The sequence below is a fragment of the Salvelinus alpinus genome, chromosome 10 (assembly GCF_045679555.1).
Source record: "Salvelinus alpinus chromosome 10, SLU_Salpinus.1, whole genome shotgun sequence".
Taxonomy (NCBI): domain Eukaryota; kingdom Metazoa; phylum Chordata; class Actinopteri; order Salmoniformes; family Salmonidae; genus Salvelinus; species Salvelinus alpinus.
The window spans coordinates 47,085,713-47,106,528 of NC_092095.1; the positions used below are offsets into that span (position 1 = coordinate 47,085,713).

At 44.5% G+C, this 20,816-nt stretch overlaps 2 protein-coding genes across 2 annotated transcripts in view; one reads left to right on the plus strand and one right to left on the minus strand.

Annotated features, from left to right (window-relative positions):
- The window catches only part of LOC139532104 (putative nuclease HARBI1), a 203,731-nt gene that overhangs the window by 173,941 nt on the left and 8,974 nt on the right, over positions 1–20,816 (plus strand). The window lies entirely within an intron of this gene.
- On the minus strand, positions 3,053–12,786 carry LOC139532931 (A disintegrin and metalloproteinase with thrombospondin motifs 5-like). The gene is made up of 5 exons (XM_071331087.1): positions 12,763–12,786; positions 11,463–11,646; positions 11,069–11,244; positions 8,980–9,155; positions 3,053–6,463 (listed from the first exon to the last, which is right to left on the minus strand). Exons 1-5 carry the CDS (start codon positions 12,784–12,786, stop codon positions 5,800–5,802), a joined length of 1,224 nt encoding a protein of 407 aa, XP_071187188.1. The 3' UTR covers positions 3,053–5,799.

Sequence of the window (20,816 nt, forward strand, 5' to 3'; positions counted from 1 at the left end):
TCATTTCGCATCGTGGGCCACATACGGCCTAGGGAGATGTCAAGTGGGCCGGACCATTAAAATTATACCATACTCTGCTATAAATAACCAAAATATCATGTCTTTCCTTTGTTTTGGTGTAAAGAAGCACAAGAACATTAGGAAAATATTGAAATTTAATGAACTATCCTTTTACAAAACATTTCATGAAACACCTCATATTTCCTTAGACAAATGTGCAATTTACTTTTATCATTCACAAATATGCATTGCAACTGATCCCACTGATTGTACAAAGGCACAAAACTTTAATTGGTACTGAAAAATATAGTAATGCACTTTAAGATTAAATGAGACTTTTAAAGAAAGGAATTTTTAAACCACTTACACATACGCATATAAAATCTAAATGTAATCCCTGCGTACACCTTACAAACTAAGGAGAGTGATTTTAAATGTGTAATGAAGAAAGTGTTCGCCTGTCCTGTAAATCTGTAAACTTCATACATGAAACATACATACACATACAATACAAATCTGCCGATAGTTCCGAAATCCTCTCTGCTATAGTATTCCTCGTCAGGCTAATATTGGCAAAAGCTTGTCGCTTCTCGGCACATACAAGTTCAGCCGCCTTCATTATGCATCGTTTAACAAAGTCACCGTCGGAATACGGCTTCGATGCTAATGCTATTTCGCTAGCAATTAGGTAGCTGGCTTTTACCGCTGCTTCACTGACTTCTCGGCTCTGGATGAAAGTTGACTGCTGTTTCCTCAGACCCGCCAGCAATTCGTTAATCTTATCTCTTCTCAGTTGTCCTTGCAAGCCGTCATATTTTTCGCTGTGATGAGTCTCGTAGTGGCGTCGAATATTATATTCCTTCAATACCGAAACTTGTTGCAAACACACCAAGCACGAAGGTTTTCCGTGCATCTCTGTAAATAAATAGGACGTGGTCCATTTTTCTTTGAAAATTCTACACTCCTTATCTACTTTTCTCCGTTTGGATAACGACATTTTGGCTAATGAGGGTGTAGCGGAGAGGTAGAGACCAAGGTATTAACAACGTCGTAACAAGCAGCAGATGGCGCATTGATACCGTCTGCTGTTTTCAGTCTGTCTCAGTGATGCAGCTTGTCTTCTACTCTGATGGAAAGAGTGCGCCCCTTAGCGGATAATCCATGAATTGCAGCGAATTAAAAATATTAATTCCATGTCTTTTATGCATTTTTTCCACTTTCAAATTATCCTGCGGGCCTGATCGAACCTCCTTGGGGGCCGGTTCCGGCCCGCGGGCCGTATGTTTGACACCCCTGCCTTAAAGGGACAATCTGGGATTTCTACATCCATTTTTCAACTTTTAAATGAGCGATCACTGAACCCCATACTGCCTCTGTAAAGGGAGTTAGGGCTATTATATAATAGCATATGCAGCTACACCTTGATTCTTGAACACATATCAGTTTCTTAAGGGAGTAGCAGTTATTACGCTATCTTAGTGGACACGTCATACGGAGAGACGGAGTCTACTACACAACATTTAGCACACATTTTAATTTATATGAGGCCGTGAAGGTTAAGTACACTACATCCCCATTGGCTATAAAAAGGAACGAATGTCACTACATTCTAGAGTGTGTGTGTGTAGTGGTGTGTGTGTGAGTCAAATCTGACGTTTGCACATTTGCATATCAAACTCCATCCGCCGCTACTCATCATGGAGTAGTTCATACAGTAGTCCCTGTGCCCTTTTGATGTCTTCTTAATAGCAACAGGGGAAATGCACGCACGCATGCCAGCACTGCACACGCACACACTTCTACTCTCATCTGACCTGGGATTGTGGTACAATGATCTATCATCATCGTAATCATCATCAATCGCGTAGTGAACAAGTTAAAGACAACACCTTAGTAAAGGCAGGTATATGAGGCACAGCCATTGAATAATGAGAAGGGAAGAGCAAGGGTATGGTCTCCCCTGAACTCCATGAGGTGAGGGTGACTGTCACGTTCTGACCCTAGTTCTTTTGTTGTTTCTTTGTTTTAGTGTGGTCAGGGCGTGAGTTGGGTGGGTTATCTATGTTCGTTTGTCTATGTTTTTTTTCTCCGTTTGGCCTGGTATGATTCTCAATCAGAGGCAGGTGTCGTTAGTTGTCTCTGATTGAGAATCATACTTAGGTAGCCTTTTTCCACCTGGGGTTTGTGGGTGGTTATTTCCTGTTTAGTGTTTGTGTGTTTCACGTTACGGGACTGTTTCGGTTTTCATTTTGTTTCACTTTGTTTCACTTTGTTAGTTTGTATTTTGTCGTATTCATTCTCATTAAAAGTCATTATGGATACGTACCACGCTGCATTTTGGTCTTCCGATCCTTCCTACTACTCCTCATCAGAGGAGGAAGACGAAAGCCGTTACAGTGACACTAAACAAAAGCCAACTAGGTTTTTATGTTGCCTTTCTTAACTGTGACTTATGCTGTGAATTATAATGGTTATACTTTCATCACCTATCAGTTGTTTTCTCTCTTCTTCACAAAGAGTGGAAATGGTCTTTGAGTTCTTCTCTCCTAGCTGTTATACTGTCGCTGTTATACTGTTGTAGATCGGTGTAGTCTGGCCGTCCGTCTCCATCGTGCTCAAAATTCCAATTCACAAAATGAAAAATGCCATTCGTTGTCATTGACGATTTCAAAATCAATTCCTGAATGGACTGATTACCGTACGTTCCATTTGACCTGAGTGCATTGTCGCATGCGCCAACAGGAGTAGTTCTGATCACATTGTCATGGGGCACAACTTTCACTGTAACAGCTGTATGCATGGTTTCAAGACCACAGGCCACAATCTAACAAGACCTGGCAACAAGGCTTTATCCTCTTGTATGTAATGTAAAAAGGCTGAATGAGAGGGAGAGAGAGAGAGAGAGAGAGAGAGAGAGAGAGAGGATACTTTGCTACTTTAATTCAAGTCGCCCTTTCAAAAGAGGTTTCGTACCCCAAGGGTCTTTCCTAGTAAAAAAAAAAAAAAGTTCTGAACACGTCCTATAAATGAATGAAACAGACAGAGCTTTTAAATATATACATTTAATGTACATATATTCATGTAGATGACGAGAAAACACACTTTTCTTAAAAATGAATTATTCTGCACAGTCATATTCTTAGTTAAATAGTAAATATGATACAACATTGCCATTATAATAAATAAATTCATCACGTTTTTTTTTTCACATACCAGTTGTACAAACAATAAATTACAAGTTCAGTGCTGTGTTTCTGTCGTTCAACGAAAGGGTCTTTTCCCATGGGAAGAGTCAAACAGTAATACATATACAGTATGTGTGTGTTTGTATGTATGCGTGTGGTTTAATTTTCTGTACATGTGTGATATTGGTGTTTCTATCTAAATGTGTATTGTAGTGTGTGAGTTAAAAGGTGTGTATACAAATGTGTGTATTATGCGTTAATGTGAGACTAATACAGTAAAATTGTAATTAAGTAATTTGGGGGTGTTGTGTATTCTTTATGTGAATGTGTGTCTGTGCCTGTGTATGAGAAATGAGAAATAGTGAGTTGTGTCTATGTGGCAAGAGCCCATATGTATCCAGTATAATGCATGTCTATCATCACCCTTGAAAAGGTGTGTGGTTTAGCATTACAAGCTCATGAGGGATAGAGGGACTGACGGAGAATGGATGGTAGTGGATGTGAGAGTGAGTGAAAGACTTAGTGTGAGAAATGGATAGCTTAAACAAGAATGTGTCAATATGTTGAATGAGAGATGGAGAGGGCGGGAGGGTGAGCGAGTGTGAGAGAGATAGAGAGAGAAAGAGCGAGCGAGCTGTAGAAGTGTATTTGGTCAGGTATGACTGGGTTAGTTTCCCTCTTGCTGTATTTGCGAGTATCCAGTGCACACATTGTCATACTAGCAATAATTGCTTTTTTCCTAATCAGACAAACAGACACAGACAGACATGGAGAGCCAAAGAAACACAGTGACAAAATGGTAGCGACCCTCTAGCACCCGCATAGTGATACAAATGGAACTGAGGGTTAAAGTCCATTAAAATAGTTTAGGACACTGAGTATGACAAAAACACTATATGTTCACAATTGTATGTTCACAATACACACACACACACACACACACACACACACACACACACACACACACACACACACACACACACACACACACACACACACACACACACACACACACACACACACACACACACACACGTCAAGCTTAGCCCCACACATTATGTAATCCCATAAAATTACAACCTTTAACCTCCACAAAGGTCAGCGTTGAAGGGTCACCATGGTCTTTTGACCCAGAGTCACTCTATAGGTGTCACTGGGCATTGGCAGTTGGTAGTGCTGAGCGATTAGTGCTTTTTGAGGTCGGTTCGGTTTTGGTTTGATTATTAAAATATCAATATTTTTAAAAATTATTAAATGCACTATGCATTATGTGGGTTGAATGCTGTAACAACATTTATTTACATTACTTTACTTTAATAAAATATTTCAGGTGTGTATATTACATTTGTTTAATTTGATGATTTTAAATACTGCCAAATCAGTATTTTAGTAGTTCTTAAAAGTAAAATAGGCTGCTGATTACCAACTATCAACCACTTAGATTATGCATTTTCAGGTAGAGATACTTCGCAAAGTAACTGCTCTCTATCCCTCTCGATCGCGCATTCTTCTGTACTAACCTAATGTAGCAGGCATAAAAGAAAGACACAGACCGGACAAGTACGCACGCAATCGATTATGATCATTGTAGTTAACTAGCTGCATGTTTTCTGCACTAAATTATTTTTTATATTGGCCTGTTGGAAACTACAACTCCCTACAACTACATCGCACAGTTCGGGATTCAGTTGATTTATTTCTAGAGAAACTGCACAATGTGCGCATTGAGTTCACAGACAAAAACATAACTAAATGGAATTCAAATAATTGAAACGAAGTCTGTCAATTAGTTGTTTAAAAAACAAAATAAAAACACAATTTAAGTTAATCGCTCAGCACTAGCTGTTGGGCACAACTCTGCCCCAACTCACTCCATCACTGTATGTCCATTTTCTGACCTGGGATGTTTGCAGTGCGGTTCAACCTCATTTCTGGACTGGTTACAGTACGGATTGGTTGATCTTAGTTGTGCCCCCAGCCTACTTCCTGGTCTGCAATCCAAACAGGAAGTTGGATAGACCTCACTCCATCACTTTATGTCCATTTGCAGACCTGGGATGTTTGCAGTGCGGTTCAACCCCATTTCTGGACTGGTTACAGTACGGATTGGTTGCTCTTGCTTGTGCCCCCAGCCTACTTCCTGGTCTGCAATCCAAACAGGAAGTTGGATAGACCAATCGTATGTGGAGAATCGGCCGTGGGAGGAGCAAGAAGAAAACGGGGACCCCGAAGGGAAGTGGAGAAAAAGTACCACGCAACAGACTAGTACGGAGGCCCATGGTCCAGCGGTGTGCAGTCACAAGACAAAGCGGACAATCATGAAAAACCCACAGTAGCAAGAACATTCAGAAAAGCAAACAAAATGTGTCATTAACAGAGGAATACAAACGAAACCTTCAGATAGAGGAGGGATTTGGCAAGTGGGTGGTTGTTGATTGGGCGGCTGCACTATTCGGAAGTGTCCACATGTATCCGCCGTATGTCTGTAGCTGTGCCAAGCAGGGCCTGGAATAGTAGGTTGGGGGATAAGGAAGAGGAGGGGTTGACTGTCAATAACCAGTGTCTCTGTCTGTGTGTACCCCCTACTTTCAGGGGAGTCTAGTTTCTGGTCCTTTCAACACTTTTTCACTAGGCATTGTTTGAAGGCGGAGGGGCGGTCGCCCAGAGGGCAACCCTTGGCCAGCTTGGCCAGCGGGTCCTTGCACTGCACCGTGCGGCTCTGCCAGCCCGTGTCACAAGTCCTGGAGCAGATCATCCAGGGGCCAGTCACCCACTGGGGCCCAGAGGCCGCCGTTGACACCCCTGGGGCTGTAGAGAGGGCCATGGCTGAAAACGGGGCCGATGTGGTTCTACTGCTTGATCTTGTAGAGATGGTTCTAGTAGTGGTGGTGGATGTGGTTGTGGAGGTGTGCGGGGGAGGTGGCGGTGGTGGAGCCAAAACCCGACGGGGCATGAAGAAGCTGTAGCGGATATCCAGGGGCCTCTTGGAGTCCGTGGCCAGAATCTGAACTGTAAGGGCCTCTCTGAGGGCCCCAGGGCCCATGCTGTGTAGCCACTCATCCCGCTGGCTCCAGCCACTGTAGTTGAGCACCGAGCCGTTGAGGGGGATGACTGTCTCTGAGGTAGAGATCATGAACTTGCCGTTGAGGAGGTAGTCGCCACCGGGACGACGCAGTGCCAGGTAGGCTGTGTACTGGGGCTGATCCTTGGGCTTGTGCTGGCGGACCTTGATGTGGGTGGAGCCCTCTGGGATCTTCACAACGTCTGTGTAGCCCTTACTGCATGGGGGAGGGAGAGAGGGGAGAAAGCAGTTACAGGAGAGTGTTTATAGGAGAGAATTTTACAAATTGACTTGGTGGCATGAAAGGTGGCATCCTATGATGGTGCCATGTTGAAAGTCACTGAACTCTTCAGTATGACCATTCTACTGCCAATGTTTGTCTATGGAGATTGCATAGCTGTGTGCTCAATTTTATAAACTTGTCAACAACAGGTGTGGTTGAAATAGCAGAATTCACTCATTTGAAGGGGTGTATATATAGTGTATGTCTATCTTCACCATTAGAAGGTGTGATTTAGAATTACAAACTCATGACGTACAGTGAAAAGAAAAAGTATGAGAATCCTTTGGAATTACCTGGATTTATGCATAAATTGGTCATCAAATTTGATCTGATCTTCCCAACAATATCTGATCGTCCCAACAATAGACAAACATAGTGTGCTTAAACTAATACCTCACAAATTATTGTATTTTTCTTGTCTATATTGTATACATCATTTAAACATTCACAGTGTAGGTTGGAAAAAGTATGTGAACCCCTATGCTTCTCCAAAAGCTAATTGGAGTCAGGAGTCAGCTAACCTGGAGTCCAATCAATGAAACGAGATTGGAGATGTTGGTTAGAGCTGCCTTGCCCTATAAAAAACACTCACAAAATTTGAGTTTGCTATTCACAAGAAGCATTGCCTGATGTGAACCATGCCTCGAACAAAAGAGATCTCAGAAGACCTCAGATTAAGAATTGTTGTCACGCCCTGACCATAGAGAGCCTTTATATTCTCTATTTTGGTTAGGTCGGGGTTGTTCCTATCTAGGTTGTTTAGTTCTATGTTGGCCTGGTATGGTTCCCAATCAGAGGCAGCTGTTTATCGTTGTCTCTGATTGGGGATCATATTTAGGCAGCCATTTCCCCACTGTGTTTTGTGGGATCTTGTTTTTGTGTTGTTGCCTTTGAGCACTTCATTTACATCACGTTTCGTTGTTTCTTTATTTTGTCTTGTTCAAAGTTCCACGTCAATAAACATGTGGAACCCAGATCACGCTGCGCTTTGGTCCGTGTATGCTTCCAACAACGATCGTGACAATTGTTGACTTGCATAAAGCTGGAAAGGGTTACGAAAGTATCTCTAAAAGCCTTGATGTTCATTAGTCTACGGTAAGTCAAATTGTCTATAAATGGAGAAAGTTCAGCTGAAGTTTGCAAAATGTGCACCTGGATGTTCCACAGCGCTACTGGCAAAATATTCTGTGTGCAGATGAAACTACAGTTGAGTTGTTTGGAAGGAACACACAACACTATGTGTGGAGAAAAAAGGCACAGCACACCAACATCAAAACCTCATCCCAGCTGTAAAGTATGGTGGAGCGAGCATCATGGTTTGGGGCTGCTTTGCCGCCTCAGTGCCTGGACAGCTTGCTATCATCAATGGAAAAATGAATTCCAAAGTTTATCAAGACATTTTGCAGGAGAATGTTAGGCTATCTGTCCGCCAATTGAAGCTCAACAGAAGTTGCAACAGGACAACGACCCAAAACACAGAAATAAATCAACAACCGAATGGGTTCAACAGAAGAAAATAGTGTGGCCCAGTCAGAGTCCTGACCTCAACCCGATTGAGATGCTGTGGCATGACCTCAAGAGAACAGTTCATACCAGACATCCCAAGAAAATTGCTGAACTGGAACAGTTTTGTACAGAGGAATGTTATAAAATTCCTCCTGAACGTTGTGCAGGTCTGATCCCCAACTACAGAAAACGTTTGGTTGAGGTTATTACTGCCAAAGAAGGGTCAACCAGTTATTAAATCCAAGGGTTCACATACTTTTTCTACCCTGCACTGTGAATGTTTACACGATGTGTTCAATAAAGACATGAAACCATATTTGTTTGTGTGTTATTAGTTGAAGCAGACTGTGTTTGTCTATTGTTGTGACCTAGATGAAGATCAGATCAAATTTTATGACCAATTTATACAGAAATCCAGGTATTTCCAAAGGGTTCATACTTTTTCATGCCGCTGTATAGAGAGATGAGGGAGAAGGGTGGATGTGAGAGGGAGTGAAAGAGTGAGTGTGAGAAATTGATATCTTTAAGAAGAATGCGTCAATGTGTCGAATGAAAGCTGGAGAGGAAGACAATCTATAGACCATTCCTTCAAATGTACTCAAGATGTACAGATGTATTAAAATACAGTTTACTCGCACCCTTTGACTTTCCAATTGAGTGCAACGGAGCAGAATGTTTTTATTTTTCAAAATGTTTGAACGGCTATTTTTACCTATATGCACCTGCAACTTACTACAGGTGAGAGACATTACACAATTAACAAGAATCATTGTCTCCAACCAAATATCTAGAATTTTGAATAATTAAGTAAAGGCCATTTTTTAACTTTGATGTGAAAAATCTCAGTTTTGATTTGTCTTTTCTTGGTGCTGTGCATCGGACAAATACACATGTAAACACCAAATGTTTTTTCAATTTCAGTGTGTGTATGTGGGTTCCCTTACCTCTTCTTGGTGAAGTTGCCTATCACTCTGATGCAGCCAGTGCTGTCCCCTCCACAGATGCCACACTTGTCAAACTGCAGCTTGGAGCCGATGATGCCGTCACAGCCGGTACGCACACACTTGCCCTTCACACACACTGAGCTGCTGTACGGCCGACATTCTGTCCCGTCCACCACCTGGAGAAGGAGATATCATATTTGTTGTTGTTGTAGTCTTCATCATCATAGAGGCTAGCCTCGTAGGAGATTGCTGCTGATTACTGCCGAGGTGTGGTGGTCTCACAGGCGCTTATAGCTGCCGAAGCATTACCCAGATGGGTGCTACAGATTTGGTGTCTACCTACAAAGGAGGAGTAGCTGTGAACTTCAATGATAGAGGTGCCTGATGAAGAGCCTGACAGTCTGACTGTTATTTTTCTCTCGCTGGCTGTATGATGAACTATCGACGCCACCTGCACTCAACTCTACTTTACTGAACTGCATCGTTATTTATCTGAAGACCATCTCCCTTTTAAAGCGACTTTGAGATTCTGCATGAGTAGCGGTACATAAAATAAATCTATCATCTTCATCATCATCATCATCATAGGTATATTATCATGTACAGTGCCTTCAGAAAGTATTCACACCCCTTGACTTTTTACATTTTTTCTTGTGTTACAGCCTGATCACACACAATACCCCATAATGTCAAAGTGGAATTTTGTTTTTAGAACATTTTTGAAATTAAAACAATTAAAAGATAAATATTCAACCACTTTGTTATGGCAAGCCGAAATAAGTTCAGGAGTAAAAAATTGCTTAAAACATGAGTTGCATGGACTCATTCTGTGTTCAATAATAGTGGTTAATATGACTTTTGAATGACTACCCCATCACTGTACCCCACACATACAATTATCTGTTAAGGTCCCACAATCGAGTAATGAATTTCAAGCAAAAGAAGGGCACCGATTGATAGATGTGGGGGAAAAAAGCAGATGTGGAATAGCCTTTTGAGCATGGTGAAGTTATTAATTACACTTTGGATGGTGTATCAATACACCCAGTCACTACAAAGATACAGGCGTCCTTCACAACTCAGTTGCCGGAGAGGAAGGATTTCACCATGCATATACACCAAGCATGTACTGAATAAAACATATTCCAAAACATGTATCCTGTTTGCAACAAGGCACTTAAGTAATACTACAACAAAAATGTGGCTTTACTTTTTGTCCTGAATACAAAGCGTTATGTATGGGGTAAACCAACACAACACATCACTTAGTACCACTCTTCATATTTTCAAGCATGGTGGTGGCTGCATCATGTTATGGGTGTGCTTGTCATCGGCAAGGACTAGGGAGTTTTTAATTTAAAAAGAAACGGAATACAGCTAAGCACAGGCGAAATCCTAGAGGAAAACCTGGTTCAGTCTTCTTTACGACAGACACTAGGAGACGAATTCACAACTGAGCAGGACAATAACCTAAAACACAAGGCCAAATCTACACTGGAGTTGCTTTCCAAGACGACATTGAATGTTCCTGTGTGGCCTTGTTACAGTTTTGACAGAGCTTGAAGAATAAGAAAAATTGGCAAATGTTGTACAATTCAGGTGTGCAAAGCTTTTAGAGACTTACCCAAAAAGCCTCAGCTGTAATCGCTGCCAAAGGTGTTTCTAACATGTTTTGTCTCAAGGTGGTGATTACTTATCTAATCAAGCTTTATTAGTGTTTTTTTTATTGTTATATTTTATACATACATTTATACATGTATATATACATTTTTCTTCCACTTTGACATTACAGACTATTTTGTGTAGATTATTGACCAAAAATGACAATTAAGTCAATTTCAATCCCACTTTGTTACACAACAAAATGTGGGAAAAGTCAAGGGACGTGAATACTTTCTGAAGGCACTGTATGTATATATCATTATCATGGCTATATCAATACCATCATCATTATCATACTAGCAGAATGGACACTACAAGTCTTGCTAACATAGGTAGTGGACTAGTGGTAGTGGAAGACAGCACTCCAAAGTACTGTACCCTCACTCACACTCTTTCACTCCCCGGTGCCCTTCTCTTATTCACTCACCCTCTGCGAGAACACCACATAGTAGCCTGTGCCCTTGGCCCGGCATGTCAGCTTGCACACGTCTTTGGGGAGCACTCCTGCGAACTTGGGTACCCACTCCACAAAGGTCTTCATCCCCTTAGGGTCTGTCTGGGGGCCGTTCCGCACCTCACACTGCTCCTGGCGGAAACTCTTACCTAGAGGAGGAAAGTTCCACCACATGTTAGAGTGGGAACATTAGAATTTCAGACTGTGTGTGTGTGTGAGAGAGAGAGTCAAAAATATTTACCATTCATTGGTCTATTGTAAGCCTGTGTATTTGCCTGAGCAAATGTATACTAATGTGTGCTTATGCGTGTCTATACAACTATGTGATCACACACGTCAGCTAGTCAATCTGCAGTACTACACTCACTGGGCGAGGGGCACGGGGTGGCACTGCAGGACCTGTAGATGGCTCTCTTGCCGGTGCAGTAGCGCCCATTGTTTCGGGGCGGCGGGTTGTTACATAGACGCTGGGCGAACTGCACCCCTCCACCACACATCCTCGAACATGCCCCCCACGGACCCCACGAACTCCAACTACCATGGTTAGATGCCTTGGAGAGGAGAATGAGGAGAGGAGAGCGGGAAGATGAAAGAGAAAGAGGAGATAGGAAAGAGATTGAGAGAGAAAGAGAGGAGAGAGATCAGAGGAGAGGGAGAGAGGGAGGAGAGAGATAAGCGAGTACTGTTATTGTTGCCTAGTGAGCACGTTAAAAGTTGGATTGGCCGGCAGCCAAGCCACGTGTAAAATGTGTGTCTGTGTGTGTGTGTGATGCATTTGTCTGTGCATGTGTGATGCATGTGTTTATGTGTGTTTGTATGTGATCCATTTGTGTATCTGCATGCACGTGATTGTCTGTGCAAGTTGAATACATTGAGAGGGTTGTGGGGCGGCATGATGATAGAAATGAAAGTAATGTTCAAAGGCGACCCAGTACATCAAGGCAAAGTCAGACTGTTGAATTGTGCTATGCTAGCTCACATGCTAGCCTACAACATCTTGAGGGTATAGGGTGAAGTTGCCCCTAGATGCTGATCTTGGGTCAGTTTAGCATTTTCCCAACTAATGTTTAAGGTTAGGATTGGGGGAGAGAAAGCTGATTTGAACTGTCTTGATTTTTCACGATTTGCCTCTATTCTTTGTTTGTTTGTTCTGTGTTTTTAATTTTACATTTGTATTATTATTTCTTATTCATTACTGGGCTTACTATCATTGTAGATGCCACAGATGTTGATATCATTATTATATAATCTAGAATGTTGATATTGTCACGCCCTGACCTTAGAGATCCTTTTTATGTCTCTATTTTGGTTTGGTCACGGCGTGAGTTGGGGTGGGTATTCTATGTTCTATGTTTTCTATTTCTTTGTGTTTGGCCTGGTGTGGTTCTCAATCAGAGGCAGCTGTCTATCGTTGTCTCTGATTGAGAACCATACTTAGGTAGCCATACTTTTTTCCACCTGTTTTTGTGGGAAGTTAACTTTATTTGATGGCACATAGCCTTAAGCTTCACGGTTTGTTTTTGTATTGTTTATTGTTTTGTTGGCGACATCTACTATTAAAAGTATGTACACTCACCACGCCGGTCCTCTTCTTTTCACGGCCGTGACAGATATTTGCAATTCCAGAACTGTGATGACATCACAGAGATACATCTATCCTGATTTACCTCTACGACATGCCCATTTACCATGGCAACGGATGGTATAAAAATTCCAATGTTACGCCATCCAGGCACAAATCAGATTCCATTTATATTTGGACTGCTACCAACACTATCTGCTACTAGCTGCAAACACCTGCGAAATATTCAACATAGTATTTAGCCTATTCTATTTCTATTTAGATAGATAGAATAAGAATGATTCATTCTACAGGTTCTATTCATTCTAATTCTGAATTCTGTCTTACTACAACTATCAACCCATAGAATTAGAATGATTCATTCTATGGGTTCTATTCATTCTAATTCTATCCCACTACAACTAACAACCTATATAATTACAATAATTAATTATAATTCTATATTCTATCACACTACACTTCATTCTATTGGTTTATTATATGGGTTCGATTTATTCTTATTCTATGGGTTGTTAGTTGTAGTGGGTTCAGACCTGGGTTCAGGACCTTGTGCTCGATTGAGCTTTCCTCAATGGACCAATAGAATAGGCCCAAAACGGTAAACCCCACCCATCTGGCACTCCAAGCAGTATAGAGCAACGCTCAAAGTATTTGAAAGATTTCATATAGTATTTGAACCCAGGTCTGAGTGGGTCATCATGACTGACTGTTGGGCTGAAATAGGCTGTAAAATTAACATGTACTCTCTTACTGACTTACGGAGTATCATTCTTACAGACTATCCTTCAGCTCAAAGCCATGGAGGAGGATAAGAAAAGGTCGGAGTCCAACCAGAAGAAGGAGGAGGAGTTAAGGAGGATGGAGGAGGAGTTTAAGAGGAGGTAATGGAGAAGAGGGAGGAGCAGGTGGAGCGAAAGGAGGTGGAGGTGGAGAAGAGGGAGGAGCAGGTGATGGTGGAAAGGAGGGAGGTAGCGGAGGAGAGGAAGGAGGTGGTGGAGGAGAAGGAGGAGGTAACGGAGTAGAGGAAGGAGGTGGCGGAGCAGAGGAAGGAGGTGGCGTAGGAGAGGAAGGAGATGGCGGAGGATAGGAAGGAGGTGGCGGAGGTGAGAAAAGAGGTCGAGGTGGCAAGGAGGGAGGTGGAGAAGAGGGAGATGCAAGTGGAGAAGATGGAGAAGACTGCAGGGAGAGAAGAGAAGATTCTGAGAAGAGAGAGGCGGCAGATTGTTCTGAAAAGCAAGTGGCTGATGGAAGAGAGGATGGCTGTCAGGGAGGAGAAGGAGAATGTTCAGAACTGGGCAGAGGATGTGAAGGTGAAGGTGGAGGAGGTGGAGGTGAAGGGAGAGGAAGTGGAGAGGTTTTTTTATTTTTATTTTATTTTACCATTATTTTACCAGGTAAGTTGACTGAGAACACGTTCTCATTTGCAGCAACGACCTGGGGAATAGTTACAGGGGAGAGGAGGGGGATGAATGAGCCAATTATAATTGGCTGGTTGAAGCGCAATTGGTTGAAGCGCAGCTGGAGAAAGAGTTGACAGAGGGAAAGACAAGGAAGATGGAGAAGGAGAAGGAGAGGCTGATGAAGGAGAGAGAGTAGGTGGAAGGAAACGGAGTGCGGCTGGAGAGGGAGAGGATGAAAATGAATAGACTGGGCCAGGAGTCAATGTTGAAGAGATGGAGAGAGGAGGACTCTGGCAAATCAAGCCAAACTCCTGGACATAAAGAACGGAGAGATAGAGAAGAGAGAAAAGGACATCGCAGACAAGGAGTGGATGAAGAAGGAGTTGGAGAGGAAGAAGGAGGAGCGAGAGGCGTTGGTGAATGAGAGACAGAGGCTGGTGAGTAGGATGGTTGAGAATGAAAGAGAGATGAAATCCTAAAGGGACAGTTGCTATGTAGCATTAAGGTCAGGAGTAGAACATTTTATAGCCCTAACCCAACACATAATCAATAAACTAACAATGGACTTGAACCCCTCACCTTTGATCCTAGGATTAACCTAACCTATGTCCTGTTTTTATTTTGTTGCAGCTCTCAATGGGTCGTTGTACCCCCCTCCTCTTCATCCTTAGGCCCAGTAGGGGGACCCCCCTCCAGCAGGTGTGAAACCTCCTACCCTCTCCTATGCTCTCCTCACCTATCCTCCAAACCCATCAGCTCCCCTCTCCTCTTCCCATCCAAAATAAACATGCATATTTTCATTGAACATTTTGTTTGTGATTACTTTGAAATAGACCATTGGTCTAGATAGATCTACTGTATATTCTAGTTAGGTGTCTACCAAGTTGGTCTAGATATACAATATAGACAGTGTTTGGGAATCTACTCTGAATATATAGTTTACCAAGCTACCAAATACTGCACACGGGAAGAAGTTAAACTACACTAAATCTACCCTTAAGAAAAATATACTTTACTTAACTAAAGTTACTGAATCTGAAATTGCAAGAACAGATCACTGGAGTCAGACGTTAACAGAATGTGTAATTTTGCCTATTAAACACAACAACTATGTTTCAAGTTAGAATTAGGCAGATCTGCTGCTGAAAAATAAAGGGAATTATTGCCAACAACCATATATTTTTTTTAAAAGTAGTGTATGTTTCCAGTGATTAGCTACACCACTACATGGCAAAAAAGTTATTAACTACTGAAAACACAAACAAGCTTCTGTAAAATGTGGTTAAATTACTAGTTGCACTACATGTAGGTCACTACTCCCCAACACTGAATATAGATGTCTAGTTGGTCTAGAACTATATTCTAGTTAGGTGACTATAGCCTGACATATCATTAGTGTCAATAGCCACAAGTCAAAATATGAATGCCCAAAGCATATACAGTAGGCTTTGTATATTCTGATGCCAGTGATTCAGGTGGGACGTCTCGTTTAATAATTCAAAATGAAGTGACACTCTTACACTGTAAATCTAATAGAATAAAAAAAATGTTGAACGTAATGTTTCAACACAAAGACAAACAAAATGGTGGTGACGATTAAAGTGTAGTGAGTTCTGTGCTGCTTGTCATAAGAGTGACTGAAAAGTCAGGGACTCAGTGTCAGGTTTTGGCCAAGACTGTTCGGGTTTTGGTCACTAGATGTCCCCATAGCACCTTTTTTGTACCTTTTGTTTTTCTTGCTCTAATTATTGTTTGCACCTGTAGGTCATTCCCTTGTTAGTATTTAAACCCTGTGTGTTCCTCAGTTCCTTGCTCAGTGTTTGTAAGTTAGCACCCAGCCTCAGCCCAAGCCTTGTTTTATACAGATATTTCTCTTGTTGGATTTTCCAGAGGTTCTCTGGTTTAGTTCTTGTGTATTATTTGAGTAGTCTTTTGAGGTTTGTTTTTCCCTGCTGTTTTTTACCACTTTGTGGAGTTTCTTTTGTATTTTGGAGGATTTCCATTTTGTGCCTCTTGGCTTTATTTTTGGACATTGTGGATTTAGTTTCTTTGCCTGAAGATTTTGGTTCTTTAATTAAACCACCATCTCTAGTACTGCTGTGTCTGCCTCATCTTCTGGGTTCTGACGATTATTAGTGACTGTTTCTCGCACCGGGTCCTGACAGAAACACTGAGCCATTATAATGAACCCAGAGGCAGCCAGTACCCAGGATTTTTTTCCCATGCTGTCCCACCACGAGGGGACTGTCCAACGCCACGAAGCTGCTCTGGTTCAGCAAGAGGCCTTAATGGCTAGACATTCTCAACTTCTGTCAGAGATGCTGACTTCCATAAAGCAGATTTCGGATCGACTTTCCCCGGCAACCGCTTCTGCTCCAGTTCATCCGATTCAAGTGCCCCTGGCAGTTAACCCCCTGGCTGAACCTCGTCTGCTGCCTCCCCAACGGTTCTCAGGGGATCCGAGTGTTTGTAAGGGGTTTTTCACCCAATGTTCTCTCTCCTTTGAGCTGCAACCATCGTCGTTTCCCACCGACCGGTCCAAGATAGCATATATCATCACCCTGCTGTCGGAAAAAGCCCTACCCTGGGCTACTGCTGTGTGGGATGCCCAAAGTCCCTGCTGTGCCAGCTACTCTACCTTTGCTGAAGAATTCAAGCGAGTGTTTCAAGGTCCTACCAACGGCCCTGACTCAGCCAAACAGCTCCTGACTCTCCGCCAAGGTCGGCGCAGCGTGACGGACTATGCCATCCAGTTCCGCACTGTGGCAGCAGCAAGTGGCTGGAACGACGAGGCGCTCACAGTGTGTTTTTTGAAGGGTCTTTCTGACACCATCCAAGATGAACTGGCCACTCGGGAACCACCGGACAACCTCGAGTCCCTTATCAAGTTGGCTTCACGCATAGACCAGCGTCTGAGAGAGAACTCAACCGTAGACCGCTCACCCTAGCTCCTATCGGTTCCAGCTCCGAGTCTCCACCTTTATCCTCGCTGGCTCCACCAGAACCCATGCAGGTTGGACGCATCTCCCAGGCTGAGAGAGACCGCCGGATGAGGGAGCGATGCTGTCTATATTGCGGCAAACCGGGCCATTTTCGCTCCACGTGTCCCGGGCTCCAGGGAAACGCACTCTCCCGTGCAGGCCTGGGAGGACTGTAACGGGAAACATAACCTCCTCCCATCCATCCAACTCCCGCCTGCTCATTCCAGTTACCCTTTCCTGGGACGACCACGAGTTTTCTCTTCAAGCCTTGGTAGACTCTGGAGCCGCAGGTAACTTCATGGATGGGGTCTGGGCGAAAGAGAATGGCGTTCCTTCTGAACCTCTGAGTGACCCCATAAGGGTTACTACGTTGGATAGAAGCCCTTTGGGATCTGGACTTGTTACTCGTGCCACTACCCCCTTGCGACTTTCAGTTTCCCAACACCAGGAAGTGATGAACTTTCATCTGATCTCCTGTTCCGAGTTCCCTCTCGTCCTTGGTTATCCCTGGCTTCACAGCCATAACCCTCACATCGACTGGTCTGTGGGCACTATCAAGCAGTGGGGTCCTACGTGCCAAGCCACTTGTATCTTCCCGAGTTCCCAGAGTTCCCCTTCCGAGTCTCTAGAATCCATCGACCTGTCCCGAGTTCCTGAGTGTTACCATGACCTCAAACTGGTATTTAGCAAACAGAGGGCCACCAAACTACCACCCCATAGACCTTACGATTGCACCATCGACCTGTTTCCGGGGACCTGCCCTCCCAGGGGTCGGATCTTTTCCCTTTCTCCTCCCGAACGAGCTGCTATGGATACCTACATCAAGGACGCTCTGGCAGCAGGCCTCATGCGTCCATCTACCTCGCCGGCGGGAGCAGGGTTTTTCTTTGTGGCCAAGAAAGACGGTGGATTACGACCTTGCATCGACTACCGGGGACTCAATGCCATAACCGTCCGTAACCGCTACCCGCTACCCCTTATGGCCACAGCCTTTGAGCTGCTCCAGGAAGCAGTTGTCTTCACTAAGCTTGACCTGCGGAACGCATACCATCTTGTGCGGATCAAACCCGGGGACGAGTGGAAGACCGCTTTCAACACGCCTACTGGTCACTACGAATACTCGGTGATGCCCTTCGGCCTGACCAACGCTCCGGCTGTGTTCCAAGCGCTCATAAACGATGTGCTTAGGGATATGCTTAACATCTTCGTGTTTGTTTACTTGGATGACATCCTCATCTTTTCGAGCTCCCTTCAAGAACACACTAAGCATGTCAGACAAGTGCTCAAACGCCTCCTAGACAGCCATTTGTACGTTAAACCGGAAAAGTGTGAATTCCATTCCTCTCGAGTACAATTCCTGGGATTTATAGTGGAACCCGGTCGAGTCCAGATGGACCCCAAGAAGGTAGGGGCGGTAGCGGATTGGCCCACCCCCAAGTCCGTTAAGGAAGTTCAGCGTTTCCTGGGCTTCACCAACTTTTACCGCAAGTTCATCAAGAACTTCAGCTCGGTGGCAGCCCCTCTCTCAGCTGTAACCAAGGGTGGCAACACAAGGTTTCTGTGGGGAAGAGAAGCTGAGACGGCCTTCCAAGGACTCAAGCAGCGCATCCTCTCTGCTCCCATCCTGACACTACCAACGGCGGATGAACCTTTTGTGGTGGAGGTAGACGCATCAGAGGTTGGGGTTGGAGCTGTCCTGTCTCAGAGGGGTGAAGACAAGAAGCTTCATCCTTGCGCCTTCTTCTCTCACCGGCTTACCCCGGCCGAGAGGAATTACGATGTGGGGGATCGTGAACTCCTAGCAGTTAAGATGGCATTGAAGGAATGGAGACACTGGCTCGAGGGGGCTTCTCAACCGTTTCAAGTGCTTACGGACCACAAGAATCTGGAGTATATCCAGCAGGCGAAGCGGTTGAACTCCAGACAAGCTCGATGGTCTCTTTTCTTCAGCCGATTTCAGTTTATCCTCACCTATAGACCCGGGTCGAAGAATCTCAAACCGGACGCCTTGTCACGAATCTACTCTCCTGCCATTCGAGAAGATACTGACATGACTGTCCTTCCGGCCGCTAAGATCGTGGCTCCGATCTCGTGGCAAGTGGAGGATACCGTGAAACAAGCTCAAGCCATCGAACCGGGCCCTGGAGGAGGTCCTGCTAATCGGTTGTTTGTTCCCAAGGCAGCAAGGTCCCAAGTCCTTCTGTGGGGGCACTCCTCTCGCCTCACCTGTCACCCGGGCGTAGGTCGCACCTTGGAGTTCATCCAGCGTAAGTTCTGGTGGCCCACCATAAAAGAAGACGTTGCCACTTTCGTCAAGGCCTGTTCCGTGTGCTGCCAGGGCAAATCTTCTCACCTCCGCCCTCAAGGACTCCTTCACCCTTTATCTATTCCCCACCGACCCTGGTCCCATATCTCGTTGGACTTTATTACTGGCCTTCCTCCGTCCCATGGTAATACTACGATCCTAGTCATCATCGACAGGTTTTCTAAGGCGGCCAGGTTTGTTCCCTTGACCAAATTACCTTCTGCCAAGGAAACAGCTGAGTTGGTGATTAACCATGTGTTCCGAGTCTTTGGGATTCCGCAAGATATGGTTTCCGACAGAGGTCCCCAGTTCGCCTCAAGGTTTTGGAAGGCCTTCTGCCAACTCATAGGGGCCACGGCCAGTTTATCTTCAGGGTACCATCCGGAGTCCAATGGCCAAACTGAGAGGATGAATCAGGAGCTGGAAACCACCCTCAGATGCATGGTTTCCAACAACCCGTCCACATGGTCATCCTTCATTGTTTGGGCCGAGTACGCGCACAACACCTTGTGCTCCTCCTCCACTGGTATATCCCCGCATGAGTGTCAGTTTGGCTATGCGCCTCTATTGTTCCCGGACCAGGAGGCAGAAGTCAGAGTGCCTTCAGCCTCGAGGTTCATCAGACGCTGTCGGCTTACGTGGAAGAAGGCACGTCTTAATCTTCTGCGTTCCTCTCAGCAGTACCAACGACAAGCCAACAGACGTCGCCGTCCCGGTCCTACCCTGTACCCCGGCCAGAGAGTATGGCTCTCAACTAAGAACTTACCACTACGGGTGGAGTCTCGCAAGCTGTCCCAGAGGTTCATCGGTCCCTTTAAGATTGCCAGGAGAGTCAATCCCGTTACTTTTCGCCTGCACTTACCCAGATCCCTTAAGATCAATCCAACATTTCACATTTCTTTATTAAAACCTGTTGTTTTTTCTCCCCTTATCCCGGCAGGCAGACCTCCCCCTCCGCCCCGTGTCATCGGTGGCCAGTCGGCTTATACCGTCCACCGGATACTGGATTCCCGCCGGGTGCAGCGGTCCTGGCAGTATCTGGTGGACTGGGAAGGCTACGGTCCCGAGGAGCGCTCCTGGGTTCCTGCCAAGGACATACTGGACCCTGACCTCATTCGTCAGTTCAGGACCCTCCACCCTGAGAAGGCTGGTAGGAACGTCAGGAGCCGTTCCTAGGAGGGGGATTCTGTCAGGTTTTGGCCAAGACTGTTCGGGTTTTGGTCACTAGATGTCCCCATAGCACCTTTTTTGTACCTTTTGTTTTTCTTGCTCTAATTATTGTTTGCACCTGTAGGTCATTCCCTTGTTAGTATTTAAACCCTGTGTGTTCCTCAGTTCCTTGCTCAGTGTTTGTAAGTTAGCACCCAGCCTCAGCCCAAGCCTTGTTTTATACAGATATTTCTCTTGTTGGATTTTCCAGAGGTTCTCTGGTTTAGTTCTTGTGTATTATTTG